The sequence below is a fragment of the Phyllostomus hastatus genome, unplaced genomic scaffold (genome assembly GCF_019186645.2).
Source record: "Phyllostomus hastatus isolate PE091 unplaced genomic scaffold, TTU_PhHast_1.1 phas_contig_80, whole genome shotgun sequence".
Taxonomy (NCBI): Eukaryota; Metazoa; Chordata; class Mammalia; order Chiroptera; family Phyllostomidae; genus Phyllostomus; species Phyllostomus hastatus.
The window spans coordinates 18,986,734-19,002,945 of NW_025333960.1; the positions used below are offsets into that span (position 1 = coordinate 18,986,734).

Genomic DNA, 16,212 nt, shown 5'->3' on the forward strand with positions numbered 1-16,212 from the left:
TCACTAATTACATGATGGGTTTCATTGTCATTAGAGTCACACAGTTGTGACTGTGGATGCAACTTGGGGTGCTCATGAGGACAATTCTGTGTCACAACCCCAGGTCAAGTTCTAGCCATCATATTGTGCCTCCTCAAGGGAGAAGTTGTGCCAGTTCTGTCAGGAAGAACCTTTTATATTTATTAGACATTAAAATATCTGTGCCCTGAAAGTGTTTTATTGCCTCTGCAACCTCCACTTTTACCTCTATGTAAACATGATATGCTGGGTGAAAGCCCACAATTCTACTCACAGATCAAATTATTGGCACATTTGTCATTATGAAGACAGCACATTGGAAGGTGCTATATTCAGAAAGGGTGCGTTTATGTTGATAAATAGTTCCCAGTAGGAAATGTCTTATATCCTCAAAGGTTTTTTCCTGTATCATTTTTTTAATGCCTTTGATCACTTCCTACCTAACTTTTTTGGGGCTGTGGTATATTCTCTCTTCCCTCTCATCTCTCTTCCCCTTAGGATGTAGACCTAAGTAGAAGTTCATGTTTTTATTTATCAAACAGTTCAAATAGCTTGTTTTTTGAGGTAGGCATTCTTCTAAGTACTTTGTAAATATTAACTTGCTTAGTTTTTATAACTATTCTTTGAGGTGTCTACTGTTATTATTAGTTCCTTTTTACAGATGAGGAAATGGCAAGTAGAGATAGTAAGAAACTTGCATAAGGACACACAGCCAGAGAGACAGCAAGCTGCAGAGCTTAGATTTGAACCCCAACCCCCATGCGCTTAATCTCACTGCAGTGTTGAGGTATAGACAGATCCTACTATGGGCCTACCAGCTCAAACCTTGGTAGGCTTTTCCCCATTCACTTAGCCTTTTTCACTTCTGCCCAAAGTATGCTGAGCTCTTGAAATGCAAGGTTGATGGCTTTAATTGTGGATCCACACTGTGGTTTTTGGCTAGAGTCTGCTGGTCACTGGCTTTGTGGTAGTCAGTCTTTAAAAGTGGTTTTTGTTAGATAATTGCATGTCTTTAATTTGTGGTATTATAAACAGAGCAGTAATCTGGCTCAGGAGTAGCTAAATAAAATTATTTGATATCCATTAAGTCAAGTTTCTATTTTTATTCACCTCTATTAGAATTGAATATAGCTATGGTCAGGAAAAAGCAACATCATGGACTATCTTGTAGTGGGTATCTCCTGACTGAATAGATTTTTTAAAAAATGCCTTCTGAAGAAGGTAGTCTTCCTTCTGCTTCCTTCCTTCCCTAACAGAACAGATAACTACAATTTTCCTCTTAGTTATTGCCTTTAGGTATTATGACAGTTTAGCTTTCTTTAGAAGATGAATTTTAGAGGGGAAAATAGAAGCACACTTTTTGAAATTTAAAGACTTGGAACATGACTATTTTTTAAGGCCTATTTAAACCTTTCCTACCTAAAATATTTTCCTTACTCAGAAAATTCTTGATAGTTCAAGATAAATAAAAATATTAAATCACATAAAGTAATTACTTATTTAGTAAATATGAAGTCCCCAGATAGTAACTATATTTGAAATAAGGGCATCCATTGTCAGTGACTGCTTTTCATTGGTGTTTTGTGATTTAGTTGACTAATTATGTATTTATAGGTAAAGAATAGATTATTTCAATAGCATTTTCTATCAGAAGTTTTCAGGTTTGAAAACTGGAGCCTAAGCTAACTATTCAGTCTTTGGAGATAAATCATTCCTTTTGGTTAGCCCATTGGTGCATATTTCTGTTCAACCTGACAGAGTCCAAAGAGCCAGATGAGACACATTTGAGTGGTCTTCCTGGGGCCCTGACAGAGCCACACACAAGTCAGTAGTCTGTGATTAATGTAGAAAGTAATACTTTTACCATTTTACAGATGGGGAAACTGAGGCACTGAGAGGTTAAGTGGCTTGCCCCCCATCACAAGGCTGTTTAGTAGATCCAGGAAACCAGGCACTCATGCCAGCTAACCATGCTTTTGCATCCAATTCTCACCAATTCTAAACTTTGCAAGTTACAGTTCTTGTACCTGTCCATAGGTAGGTTACAAACTGGAAGTTGGATTTAATGTTGCCATTCACTTTCTAGCAGAAGGAAGCTACCAAGGTTGCTTTGGCTAAAAGAGCCGGTTCCCCATGGACACGACCCTCTTAGACCAGCTGCCTCTCTGCTGATCCCCCAAGGCTTCAGTCCATGAGGATTCAATCAGGCCCAGACCGCTGGCTGGGATGGGGGGCAGGAGGACTGTAAATCTGGGAAAGCTACAAGTATTCAGGGTCTTGAACTTTATCAGGTTTAAATGTGTGATTGTGAAAGTAAAGAGCAAAGAAATGACAGCACTCAGTAAATCAAATGTAGAGAAGATCAGGACTGTCAGAGACCAGAGAAAAACAGGCTCTGGGCGCAAGCACTGCTGAAAACCTGCAGGGAGGGGACGACTTTTATGTTCTCTCCAGACTTTGCCTTTTGAAAAGCAAATCTCTTTCCCTGTCATTTTATCTAGAGAACAGTATTCTTTGTTAGGTCCCATGGATTTCTTCTTTTTTTTTTTTAAGTTTTCCTGATTGAGGTTTAGATCTTGTTAGAGAAGACAGGACACTGTAAGAAAAAAAAATCGGGTGGAAAATGTCTGGAATGGCCTAGATTTTCCTCTGTCAGTAATGGGTTCCATTTTCAGTAAAACTGGGCAAAAAATAGTGTGTTCCATAGCTCCTCAGAGATATATTTTTATTCAATAACAAAAATATAATTAAAGTAAAATAAGTCTCCTAATATATTTTGATAACAAATTGAAAGGCAAAAAGCATGAAAGAAGTGTAGTTAGCTGACCAGGTCAGTTTAATTAATTCTTTTTTTCTCCCTGATACCCAGTGCCAGTCCTCACAGCTGCCCTCCTTCGTGGCCCCATCTGTTAATTCACTGCTATCTACTGCCAAAAAGGAGTTCCAGGGAGAGGGTGCTGCTAAGATTGGGATTCTTTTCCTGGAGCAGAGGACAAGCCTTAAGATTACTATCTTTGTCCTGTAGAAGATACTGGTCTGTTGGCGGCATTTGCAAGGGGAACAAGGAACTGCTTCCTCTTCAAAGGAATCAAAAGTAAGTAAAGGACCTTTTCGTCTCAACTCCCTCCTCCCCCCTTTCTTACCACAATGCAATAAATAAAGTCCTCACTGCTGGTGCATAGGAAAAGCTTGAGATCTCTGGTGAATGGCAGTCTCAGAGAAGCTCTTTCCTGAGAATTAATTTAGCTTCAGAGGACAGTTAAGTCACCCAAGGAATTAAAATTTGGTGTAGTATATGTGAATTTATTACAATATAGATATTGGTAATAACAGTTCACACATATACAGTGCTTACTATGTGCCAGGTACTACCAGTATTAGCACTTTACATATCATCCTCATTTTATAGATGAGGAAAATGAGGCACAGAGAAGTTAGACAATTTGTCCTGCTCACATAGCTAGTAAGTGGTTGCGACAGGATCCAAACCCAAGCAGGCTGGCCCAGGATTTGGGCTTCCAGAAAGTCCTTGGTTTGTGAGCTAGAGCAACTCCCTTTTTTTCAAATTAATCATGAAGCCTAGAGGAAAATCTGAGCCTAGGTATTCACTAGAGAAGAAAAAAGGCTGTCATCTCCCTCTGTCTTGAAAGGTATCTGTGGTTCTTTGCCTGACCAGCTCTACAGAAGTGCCAACTTTGTAGACTGTAAACACTTCAAAACTAGAGGCCAGCTTTTCTAGTTCTTTTTGTGCAGTGGTACTCAGTACTGCTGGGTAAGTACAGGGCACTGGAGGATTGCATGTGGGTAGACAACCCTTTGGTTCTAATTCTCTGCATATTTGCAACATAGCTAAATGGAAAGGTCATGTTTCTTGGTAGCAAATGCAGTAATTTTTTATTTCTTGGGCACTTTTTAAAAATTGATTCAAGGAGGAACATTTAGTTATTTAGCAAATCCCCAAAAGCCTATCACCTCCTTTTTCTGCTGCCTCTTTACACCCTCCCCACAGGGGGAAAAAACCCAGTCAGAAAGGCCTCTGATCTGTGATGGCCCTGGGGCAGTGGCGTCTGGACCCTGACCCTAGAACTGGCATTGCCTGCACACTTAAGGATACAAGTAAAATTCAAGGAAAGCCTAGGATTTTGGTCTTTAGAACTTCCTGCATCTCTTTGACCTTCTTGGGTGTGGAAATGATCCCTTATTCTCTGATGATCTGTTTTTTCCCTTTCCAGGAGCTGGGTGAGGAGAAAGGATTGTTTTGGAGTTCACCTTATTTGGATGAGGAGAGGAGAAAAGAGAGGCATCTTTAACTTCTGAGGCCCAGCGTGAGGTGACAGACAGAAGCTAAAGATACTGGATTGACTTTTGGAATTCAGAGCAGTCTCCAACTTTGACAGAGAAGAACAGATAGTGGAAGGCAGAAGATGTGAGAAGAAGCCCCACTGCGGGGAAGCCAAGAGAGTCTCATATGCCAGCCCAGCTTTTCATCCTGCCATAGTCAAAGTGGTAGAAAAGGCTTATTTGGGCCTTGGGGGAAACTCCAAAAGATAGCATCATACTCCCCAAACCCACTTTACAGTCCTGGATCAGGAAACTGAATACTCCTCTGTTCACCTTTGGTGAAAGGGAAGGGATCACCCCGGGGGCAGGGCCCGGGCCCAGCTGGCAGCCCTAGGCTTTATGTAGTGATGCCAGTAGTAATTAATAATGATAATAAATACCACACTTCATAACCAAACCCAACCTGAGGATGACTGAATGATTGGACCTCTGCCTCCCACCTGCACGCTGTTAGTCTATGAGTCCACACCCTCCTGTTATCTTGGGTCGAATCCAGCTTCCAGGTTCCAGCCACCACGTTCAACGGGTTCAAAAGAAGGTCTGCTCCCGGCAGCCGCGGATGCGAAGTAACAGCGCCCCTCAGCAAAGCCGCAGGCAGTGAGGGGGGCGGGGGCGGGGGCGGGGAGGAGAGGTGGTTTGGCTTTACCGTATTACTCAGCGTCAGACTACAGTTAAAGTGGGATGGTAATTTAGGCCCAACCGTGCTCGGTTTAATTTTCCTGCGAACTTCTGGGGACTGCTTTGGGGGCCCAGCTCCCGCCTGGAGTTGCCCGGGTCCTGGACCCCACGGTCTGGCCGTCGCGGTTCGGCGGCCCGGGCACCTCTGCGTCCCCGCGCCCAGCCTCTGGTCCAGCTCACCCACCGCGGCCGGCCGTGGAGGTGCGACCTCAGGGCGTCGGCGCGCACCCCAGCCGTGGGGAGGGCGGACGGCGCCGCTGTGGAATGTCTTTATCGGGATCCCAGAGCCACCCGCTTCTCCTTCGCTACTTGAGGCGATCACGGAAAGACACCTTTCGATCTTTTGTCAGGCATCTTGGCCCTTAATAGCTAAATTTATTTGGTTTAAAGCGGCCTTGGGAGAAGCAGTGAGGGAGAAATCTTTCGTCGGTCATTGGGTGGCCCAGATAACAAGCTTTAAAAGAGAGAGGGGAGAAGAAAGTAGAAAGGTTAATGGACGAGGGGAGGGCGGGAAGGCGCCCAGCGTGGGGCTTTTACAGCGGCCCTCCCCCGGCCGCCCCTTATCGCGGCCCTGACTTACCCTCGGAGCATGAAGCACATTAAGTCACGTAAACAGCTCGCGGAGAGGAATGCCACCGCGGTGACCTTTCGCGCGCCGCCGCCTCGAGCCCACCTCCGCGGCGCAGGCGGCTGCCGGGGCTGCGGGGCGCGCCCGGGGCTGCAGGGCGAGGGGCGGCCGCCGGACCTGCGGCCACGGAGCTCGGGGAGCCGGATTCCCGCGCCCGGGGCGTGGCGCTGCCTGCTCCGCGCCCAAAATGACCGCCTGCAGGGGCGAGGGGGTTGGGGCGACCTCTAGGCCGCGCGGTATTCGCCGCCGGCACCACCTGACATTTCTAAAGAGTGTTTGGGAGTTTTTGAGAATTAAAAAATAAAACACCCTCCCTCCCTCCTAAGAAACCACCTTCAAGACTCGGGCGACCGCCCGTGTGGACCGACAGACGCTGGGGGCGGGGGACACGCCGTCCAGACCCAGCTAGGGGGCGCGGAAGCCAGCGGGGCTGGGGACCCGGAGGTGACCCGTGCCCTTCGGCAAGAGCGTCTAGGGAGCAGGAATAAATATGGTATTAGCGAGAAGATACCATAAATCTGGTTCAAAAACACTCTCAACTTAAAAATGTGGTTTAAGTCAGACGTTGTGCTCCTTTTCCTTCTGAAATGTCCCTTGAGCAGCTAGGAGCTTGGAAAACGACAGCACAGTGAGCGTGAGTTTGCGGGAGTAAAGGCGGGTGGTGATGTGGATCCCGGGGTCTCACCGCTCCCCCGCCACCAACCTGTAGCGGGACTGAGTCCCCGAACACCTACTCTCGTTTGGTAGCAGGGCCCCCGCCCCCTGCCCCATTGGCTGCTGTTTTCTGGCTGAATTCGAATCTCGATGAGTAGTGTGGCGCGGCCCAAATAAATCAGTCCCGGGGACACGCTGCGCCCCAGCCTGCGCCCCGGAGCCAGCCTCTCTCCGAAGGTGGGGAGGGCTGCTGGGGAGGGACGGCTCACTTCGGAGGGGACACCCCTTGGGTCTAAATAGTCCGGAGAGAAATGATTCCGTTTCAGATGAGCAAACCCCAGAAGAAGAGACAGGCGGAAGGAAAAAGAAAAGTAAGGAAAGGAAAGGGGAGAAAAGTTAAGGAAAGAAGTCACGAATAAAACAGAACAACTTCGAAGAGCCTGCCTGTTTACCTGGAACACTATGGGGGTCTTCTACAGCCCTTGGATTTCTAATTTGGGGCACACTTTTTCTGCATCCCTTATTCTCCCCACCTTCTGAGACCCGCAGGGGTGCTCAGAGAAAACTCAGAGGGCTTGGGGCCAGTGGAGGCTGGCTTTGGAAATGTGCTGCTCCGCCGGGGTGTTGTCCCCAGGGCCAAAGTCGATGCATTGGGAAAACTGCAAACTGGAAGGGTCAGGCAACCTGACTTTCGGTATGAATCAACTCTACCGGTCAAATAGTTTGTTTTATTTTTAAATTAACTGGCTAGGAAAGCGCTTCACTACCGATTCCCTCCTTTGGTTGGAAAATCAATCATAAAAAACCAAAAAACAATTTGTGACCCAACAAAGGAGCAATGACTTTTCCCCTCCCCCTCTTTGTTTTAGGCAATGTTACAAAGAGGTTGGGAACCTGGAGGATAAAATGCCGAGTCCCTTCTCGGGCCCTTAGAACCCTCACATTGGGGACTTTACCTCAGTGTCTGTCCTTCCGCTCCCCTCTGTCCCAGTGGTGCCGAGCCAGCTCACCCTCACTGCTGCTGTGGAGCTGTGGGACAAGCAGGTCCCTGGGGGTGAGCTATTGTCCAAGGAAATTCACATGCACACCCCAGTACTTGAAAATAAAAAAGAAACACCATGGGCATTAGATTTGCCCAGGGTTGGGTCTCCTTGGGGCTCAGGCTTGGAGGCCCCTCAGAACCTGGACTCTAATTGGCCAAAATATGTGTAAACCCATCTTCATTAGAAATCAACTCGCCAAAATTTGAATTAAAATAACACTTTCCTTTTAAAAGCAAACCTGAGAAACATTTAAAAACAGTTGGCCTCAAGGAAGATCAACTGTCCATAACATTTCTGTAACTGCTTACAAAGGAGATTCTGCAAAGGTCAGTCTATTTAAAAATTTGGTCGGGACTCACATAAAAACCAAAAGAAAGACATTGGAAGCCCTGGCCCGAGTTAAGTGCTCGGCGGACCGACGTAGGGCGGTCCTTCCTGGTAGTCTCATTGGATGGAACTCAGGTTCACATTGAAAGCCCCTGGATCCTGCTCCTGCCTCCAGTCTCCGTTTCAGAGTTTTCTACCTTCGGTCCTTCCGAAACGTGGCCACAGCTGAAACTGGGAGCCACCACAGTGGTTCAGGGAGGCTGACAGGAATGTAGTAAAAGTGACTAAATTAGATGAGGGCGGTTTATGGACCTTCTCAGTAGCAATTTAAAATTCAGAAGTGTTTAGCAGCAATTTACAACGAAGAATGAAAAAAAAAAGAATGAGTCTCGAACTCTCGATTCTGCGCCTGTTCCACCGTGCTGCCAGGCCCTGTGCACGTCTCTCTGCTCCCCCCACTACCGCACCCCCCGCCCCCCGCCACACACAGGTTCACAGCCCACAGTTATACTGAGAGACTAGGTCTCACAATCTTTCGAAACCATATTTTACGATTCCCCTACCTACCCTGGTTTAACCATGCTTAGGTTCCTCTCCTTTCCCCCAGCTGAAAAACACAAAAACAAACAAACAAAAACAGCCGAAACACTTTCAGGGAGACTGACCTTTAGAAAATCATTTACTTCGATTTACCTGTAAAAAAAAAAAAAGTGTAAAAATCCATTCCCACACAACTCCTGCCCTGGTTAGAGTTCTCGCAAGCCTTTTGAGGTCATGGCTGTCGGAAGAAATCCTTTTTGTGAGCAAAAGGAGCGAGACCTAGTATCAGAGCTCCTGCCGCTGACGAACCTGTGGCCGCTCGACTCCCTGATGACAGATCGGCGCTGATAACCCCGCGACGTTTATTTCCAGTCCCTTTGCCGGCTAAGGACCGTATCAGTTTGTACACAGTTGTGATAACCATTTGGAGGGAGTGTAGAAGGGGTGTGTATGTGGGGGTGTGTGGGAAGCGGTATGTCACGCTGGGTTCAGGGAAGGTGACCCCCCTCTTTCCAATGACTTATCTGAGACTTACCTGAAGTTCTCCAGAGAAAGCTCAGAGCAAAGGAGACACCCAAACTCGGAGAGCATCTGCGGGCGCTAATGGCACAGAAGCCCTTTTGCAGCCTGTGCACCCCACGGACTAACCTAGCACGGCATTTACTAGTGTAAGTGCACCACGACCCCTAATTAAAAGTCCTATTGGTTAGTTAAGGAGTACTGACATGAACCTCCCAGAAATTCAGCGTGTTTCTGTAAAGAAGGGCACAGAGAGGGAGCTGAGCATTCGGGTTCCTTCTTTCCATGTCGTGGAAGCCTTAACTTCGATGGCCACCACGACCCTCTGAGCTCCAGAGTCTTGAGCAGAGGTCGGGAAAAGTTTAAGGTCGATCACACACAAACGCAGGGCAAAAAATTCATTTAATGTGGAGGGAGGAGCAGGGAAGGCCAGCGGAGCAAAGCATTTCCCCCCATTCTGGGGGAGCGTTGACCCAGCAGCTGGCGCGTCCCTCCCAAAGTGGTGGCAGCGCCGGGCTGTACAGAGCCGATTTTTCCTGTGCCAACCTCCCCCACCCCCCGTGAGTGCGTGTGTAACTAGTGGCGGAGGAAAGTTCTTCGCCGAAGGTTGGCTGTGGGTCGCCTGTCAGGTCTGGCGTTCGGCCACCTCCGCCCCTCCCCCGGCGTCCTCGCGGTCGGCGCCCCCTGGATGCACCAGTCCGCACTCCCAGGACCGCTCGGCTCACACCCGCAGGCAGCGCAGCGCTCATTGTCTGCCCTGGCCGCGCGCTCCCCTCCCCCTGCAGCCCGCCGTCCCCTCCCCACCCTTTATTTTCTCCTCCCCTCGCTCCCTCCTCCTCTTCTTCCTCCTCCTCTTCACCTCCTGCACCTAGTTGCTCGCCGAGAGCAGTTCAGAACCACAGCCTGGCACCCTTCGGCGAGCGCTGTTTGTTTAGGGCTCGGTAAGTCCAATCAGGAGCGCAGGCTGCAGTTTTCCGGCAGAGCAGTAAGAGGCGCCTCCTCTCTCCTTTTTATTCACCAGCAGCGCGGCGCAGACCTCGGACTCGCGTTCGCTGGCCGGCGCCCTGGGCCTCTCTCCGCGCTCGGGAGCACCCTTCACCGCTGCGGTTCTCCATGCGCAGCGCCCACCCGAGGTTCGGCTGCTTCCTCTCTTGCTCGTGCTTCGCTCTTTCCTTGATTCTACCCCTGCCCATCGCGGGCCGCCTGGTTCTGCGCTCCGGGCCGCAGTCGGCTCCGAGGGTGTTTCGCTTCTCCACTGCTGTCAGGCTGTAGAGGCTTCCAGGTTCCCGGGACACCCGCGTGCCAACTTCTGGTGTGGTTTCCTCTCCCCGAAGTGCTTATCTGCGCGCAGGCTTATCTCCGAGTTATCTGGGCGCAAAGGGGCGGGAGTCGCAGCTCAGCGGGCAGAGAGACTTCTTTCTTGCTATCTAGCCCGGGTCTGTGTGTGAGCATTCATTTTAGCGCGGTTATCTCCAATGAGTCTAAGCGATTTGGAAAGGCAGCCTGGAAGAGGCCTGCCGGGCTGCATTTCCCTCCGTGCTTAAAACCCGAGTCTCCCTGTCATTCTTCCTGCTCTCTCCTTTGGGGTGGCTTCGGCTCCGGGGCGGTCTCACGTCCCCCCTCCTCTTCTCTGCACTCCGCTCCACCCCGTACGTCCGATTCCGGAACGGTCTGGCCTTTTCACTGCTGGGGATGACCGTGGGGTGGGCTGGGGTGGCCCGGCGGGCGAGAGCGCACGCGCTGGTAGCTGCGACGGGAGCCGCGATTAAGGTGTGCGGCGCCGCCTCGGGAACGCGGGTTGGGCGTGAATCTCGGCTCTGCGGGCACCCCTCGCTGCCTGTGCCCGGAAGGTCCAAGACTGCCGTCCCCGCCCCAGGCCCCACCTTCCCAGGGCTGAGTTGTATTTTTTCTCTGGGGCTTGCGTTCCGTTTTGTCAGCTCAGTCCGGGAAGCTCTGGGAGAGCCCGTGTGAGAGAACGCGGCGGTTTCGTTTTCGGGACAGGTTGTCTTACTTGAGCCAACGATTTCCACGAGGGCAACCTTAATAGTGGGTGAGGGGCCCCTGCGGGGTGGGGAATAAGGCAACGCGGACACGCAACGCTACTTAAAAAGTTCTTTTGTGTGTGAACCGCCTGGAGGGAGCCGCTTTGAGGAGGAAGGGAAACCTCGGCCAGCCTTGCAGTCACCCCCTGGGATCAGGCACGCACGTGGATGAAGGATGCTGAGGAGGGAGAGGGTGGGGAGGGCGACGGTACCAGGGAGGTGGGGGTGTGGGAGGGCGGTTAAACCCTGTCTTTGGAGGATCCGGTGGCTGCTGCGCACGTCACAGCCCCTCTTATCATCCAACTCTCACTCCCAGGCGGAAATGGGATCTTTGAGGAACCTCATCAGCTAGGAAAAGGGAGTGCAAGTGCGATGTCGTGGGGCCTGCGCTCTTGGTAACCCCTTTTTCATTTCTCCTCCCGTCCCCGTTTCCTCGCCGCAGGAGCTAGAAGTCAGCTTGCAGCAGCGCCGGACTGTGGATGGCCTTGACTGAAGACAGCTGGTGCCTCTCCAAGCGCTTTGAGCCCGCGGGTGAGGACGCGAGTGACTCCGGAGCCTTTCCAGCGCGGGAGTCCTCCACGCCTCCTTCCCCCAGATCCTCTTCTTCCTCCTCCTGCTGTTCTCGGGGTGCGGAGCGCGGCCCCGGCAGCGCCAGCAACTGCAGGACGCCGCAGCTCGACACGGAGACGGCGGCGGGACCCCCGGCCCGCTCGCTGCTGCTCAGCCCCTACGCCTCGCATCCCTTTGGGGCTCCCCACGGACCTTCGGCGCCCGGGGTCGCTGGCCCCGGGAGCGCCCTGTCGAGCTGGGAGGACCTAGTGCTCTTCACCGACCTCGATCAGGCCGCGACCGCCAGCAAACTGCTGTGGTCTAGCCGCGGCGCCAAGCTGAGTCCCTTCGCACCCGAGCAGCCTGAGGAGATGTACCAGACCCTCGCCGCCCTCTCCAGCCAGGGGCCGGCCGCTTACGACGGCGCGCCAGGCGGCTTCGTGCACTCGGCGGCCGCTGCGGCAGCGGCAGCAGCGGCGGCCAGCTCCCCAGTCTACGTGCCCACCACCCGCGTGGGCTCCATGCTGCCAGGCCTGCCGTACCTGCAGGGGGCGGGCAGCGGGCCCGCCAACCACGCTGGAGGAGCGGGCGCACACCCAGGCTGGCCCCAGGCCTCCGCCGACAGTCCCCCGTACGGCAGCGGAGGCGGCGCGGCCGGCGGAGCCGCAGCTGGGCCCGGCGGCGCGGGCTCGGCCGCAGCGCACGTCTCGGCGCGCTTCCCCTACTCTTCCAGCCCGCCCATGGCCAACGGCGCGGCTCGGGACCCTGGGGGCTACCCCGCAGCGGGCGGTGGGGGCGCGGGCGGTGTGAGCGGCGGCGGCGGCCTGGCGGCCATGGGCGGCCGAGAGCACCAGTACAGCTCGCTGTCGGCCGCGCGGCAGCTAAACGGAACGTATCACCACCATCACCACCACCACCCGAGTCCCTACTCTCCTTACGTGGGTGCGCCGCTGACACCGGCCTGGCCCGCCGGCCCCTTCGAGACCCCGGTGCTGCACAGCCTGCAGAGCCGCGCCGGAGCCCCGCTCCCGATGCCGCGGGGCCCCAGCACGGGTAAGGATGGAGCCGCCGCGTAGGGGTGGGACCCGTGGCCTCGGGGCGAAAACGGGCGTGGAGCAGCTACTTGACCTGGGCCCTGTTTTCTGGACTTTCCGGTCGGGGTGCCCAGAAGTCGGTCTGGCCCAAGGCAGCGTTTGCCGACCTGTGTCTGGACGACCCAGAGTCTGGCAGCGTTGATGTGGCGCTTCTATTTTTCGGACTGTCTCACTTCCTTTCCACGGAAGAGACTGAACGCGCATGTATACCTCAGTGCCCAGGAGAAGCTGAAAGGACTTGACGAGTAGTGAGTGGGATGGGCAGTAAGAAGGAACGAGCTCGGGAAGGAACCGATAGGTTCTGAGTCCTGTGGAAGACTCTAGTTTTGCGTGAGTGGAAGAGTGAAATTCCTTTGGGGGTAAGTTTAGGAGAGTGTTGGACACTTAATTCATCTTGTTCTTAAATACACACACAGTCTGCTCAATCCACCTCTCTAAAGGTGAGGAATTGTGTGTATTTTCCTTAGGGAGAGTATTAAAAAAAAAAAAAAACTCGACAGTGGAAATAGACCTGAGGACCTAGTTGGCATCCCCACCTCCCCCTCAGTGAGAGGGGAGAGGACAGAGAGGACGCCTGGACTGGAAAGCTGGCGGGAGGGGGGGGGGCCCTTTGGCTTGGCATCGTTTGGTCAGGTGCCTGGGCCTCCCACACCTATCCTTCCTCTAGCGTTCAGCCCGCCAATTTTTCAGGTTTTAGGCCCACTGGTACTATCATTCCGGTGTTTAGGGCAACTCAGTGGGTGAACTGGGAAAAAACAATTTTCAGAATACCTGGAAACAGCCCATTTTGAAGTGTTTTGTTCACAGATGCAGGGGAGGGTGCGAATTGTGTTGTCTGGCCCAACAGAGGCCTTTTGGCTTCTTAGCCACAGCATCCTGGTGCTTTCACAGGTCTCCCTTACTTTATATTTAATCTGTTTCATAAGCTGGCAGACTCCTAAGACAAAGCTGTTTCTTTTTTATCTTTTGTTTGAGGTGATCTGTGGGAGTCGCAGGGGTGGCAATAATGAAGGAGGAGCCTTGGCCTAAATTATTTCACCTGGTGCTTTTACACCACAGGTCTGAGAGCTTCAGCCTTCCATTTTGGGACAAGAAGTCCTTTAGGGGCCCTGATTAGTTAGGATATATGAGGCGTTGCCAACCTTGTGTTCAGAAGACATGCTGGAAACTCAAGTGGCCTGAAAGTGAAGTATCTGATCTGAAAAGCATTGGTAACGGTGGGAGAGGGCAACAAGCTCTTCCTCTTTTTCTCCTCCCACTCTATAGATTTTGGTCTCCAAATTTCCTCCTCTTTCCTTTGCAAAGCTGGCTCTGGACTCCATTTTCACAATGAGGGGGTGACGGGTCCTGCAGGTTTGCTAAACTTTGGAGTAGAGGCTTGAGAGCAGAGCGCTGTCACCCTTCCTGCTGCATAGGGACCCATGTCTGGCTTCCAGGGACAGAGAGAAGCGAGATGTGGGATCTTCAAAGGATGGAAAGGGGGTGGGTGTTAGGGATGTGAGGCCTTTGTCACACTGGAGTCTAGCGGGGAAGCTGAAAGGGTTTGTGAGTTGGGTCGGGGGCTGCTGCAGCTGGAGCGAGGTGTAGCTAGCTCTGCCTGTTCCTGACACACCTTAATGTGATCTACTAGTTCCTTTCCCCTAGTCTTCAGCATTTCACAGGAGAGAGAAAGAGAAGTAGTCCAAAAGACAAAGTACTTGGTCCTGTGTGGAAAATCCTTTTAGAGGCAGGGTGCAATTGCAGGCAAGTTGTTCATTTTAAACTTAACCGATCCTTTCACCAATGTTTTCACTTTCTGGATAGGACACTGCAAAACCAGAAAAATCTTCCGTAGACTCAGAGTATATTTGAAAAAAAAAACAAAAAACAAAAACCAAACAACTAACCAAAAATGGGAAGGGGTTTGGGAACACCCAGGCTTTTTGCGTAGAGTCAGGAAGGCAGGAAGCTACTGAGAATAAGTCAGTCTGGGGCCAGGGGAGGCGAATAACTCTTAACTTGGCTCGTCCTCACAGGTGCTCTTTTGCTAGAGAGACCTGGACTGCCGAAGCCTCTCTCCCTCCCAGCTTCCTAGCCAGAGTCCCTGCTTCTCCACTTCCAATTTTTTTTTTAAACAAACCATTTCTGGAGACACTCTTTAATTGATTGGAGCAAGCAGCAGGACTAAAACCTGTGCGGAGCTTTCTCAACCTGCCCAGTGTGGAGGCTTCTGGGAACCAGCTCCATACATCTCTCCCTGGTTCTGGTGGTAGGTGGCTGGGGAGTCGTGGGGGAGCTCAGTGTCCTCACAGCCCTTCAGCCCAGGAGCCCAGGCCTCTCTTAAGCTGCCACTAACTGTTCTCCTCTTTGGGTCCTGGGGAGACACTTGCTGGCTGAGCCCTTCTCTCCTGAGTCTCTCATTCCCCAGGGGCCCCCAAAGCAGCCATGTTAGGAGAGATGATGATGAGTAGGGGGAAACTGAGGAAGGAAGGGGCTTCCAGCACTGTCAGATTGTATAATTTTAGTTTAAAAATAATTTTCTTGTTTTAATTATAGAATTGTAGCTGCTGAGTGAGGGGTGGGGAGACGTAGGGAGGGAATGGTAGCTATAGATTTTATTTAACTAAAAATAAGCAAACTTCCTACATTTCATTTATCCACAGCAGACTTTAAGTTTTCAGATGACCGAATAAGATACCTGGAGAGTTCACACTGTTTTCTTCTTATTGTTCTCCTCTCGGGGCAGGCGGCCAGGCACAGGTCTGGTTTCTCCAGGGAATGCCCCACTCCTCTATTGAGAGAGGCTCTGATAGGTAACATTTTAAAGTCAACAACAAAGACAAATACCTTGTTTAACTTCAGTGTCCTTGAAGTCCTGAGCATTTTACTGATTACCGTAGTCAATAGTGGCTTTTAGGGCGGAGAAGAATAAATCTTTGTGATGTTGTAAGTTGCAGTATCCCCATGACAACTTTGAACTCAAATTATGTAGGATGCTAGTTTCTTTTAAACTTATTTCTCGAGAAAGGAGACTTGTGTTGCAGGGTAAATAGTAAATGAAATTAAAGAGTATTTATGCCAAAGACACATTTAAATATCTTTACAACAAACAGTTAAGTGTGCAGGAATGAAAAGGAATAGAAAGGCTCGATAGCACACAATCTTCAAATAAAACTCTAAAGTGTTTATTTACTTTAAAAATTGATTCAGAAATTCTTAAAGAAAGCAAACTGGGACATTTAAGTCCTTTATAATGTTCATAACTCAAACAGGAAATATATAATTTTTAAAAGTCTATTTAAAAAGTACTTAATAAGTGCATATCTCATTAGATAATATTCATATTTAACCAATTTAGGGTAATATATTTTACAACCACTTATTCTTAAGATTGTTTTTAAGTAACAGGTTTTGATTAGTTGTGAACTCCAAAGACTAACCAAGTAGAAACAACACACACACACTTTTTAGAAAGATTGCATAAGTTGACATTTTAGTGTAGGAAAATGGGAAGTAGTTGTATTTAGCATTGGATGGTCTTAGTAATTTTCTGGATCAATAAAATATGAGCCATTTGTAGAAATTTTGCAGATAGAAGCAATTATACCCACTTTAAAATCAGAATATATTAGTGTTTGGTTGTTGTGACACGAGAGTAAAACTCGACATTTATCTCTGCTTGTTAATATTAGTGCATTTCTTCCCTGAGGAGATCCGAGGCGTGTTCTAATTAATTGGTATAAATGCTCAAGAACAGTATTTGTAATTTCACCTGTCTTTTTTAGAGGGGGGATAGGAAG

At 50.4% G+C, this 16,212-nt stretch overlaps 1 protein-coding gene across 4 annotated transcripts in view; it reads left to right on the forward strand.

Annotated features, from left to right (window-relative positions):
• Positions 1–9,598: 9,598 nt before the first annotated feature.
• The window catches only part of GATA6 (GATA binding protein 6), a 30,755-nt gene continuing 24,141 nt past the window's right edge, over positions 9,599–16,212 (forward strand). The window contains exons 1-2 of one of the 4 annotated variants that reach the window (XM_045849871.1): positions 9,599–9,689; positions 11,233–12,392. In XM_045849871.1, the coding sequence (XP_045705827.1) occupies positions 11,270–12,392 (1,123 nt within the window). In that variant the 5' untranslated portion in view covers positions 9,599–9,689; positions 11,233–11,269. The other 3 variants (XM_045849870.1, XM_045849872.1, XM_045849873.1) reach the window with 3 other exon arrangements.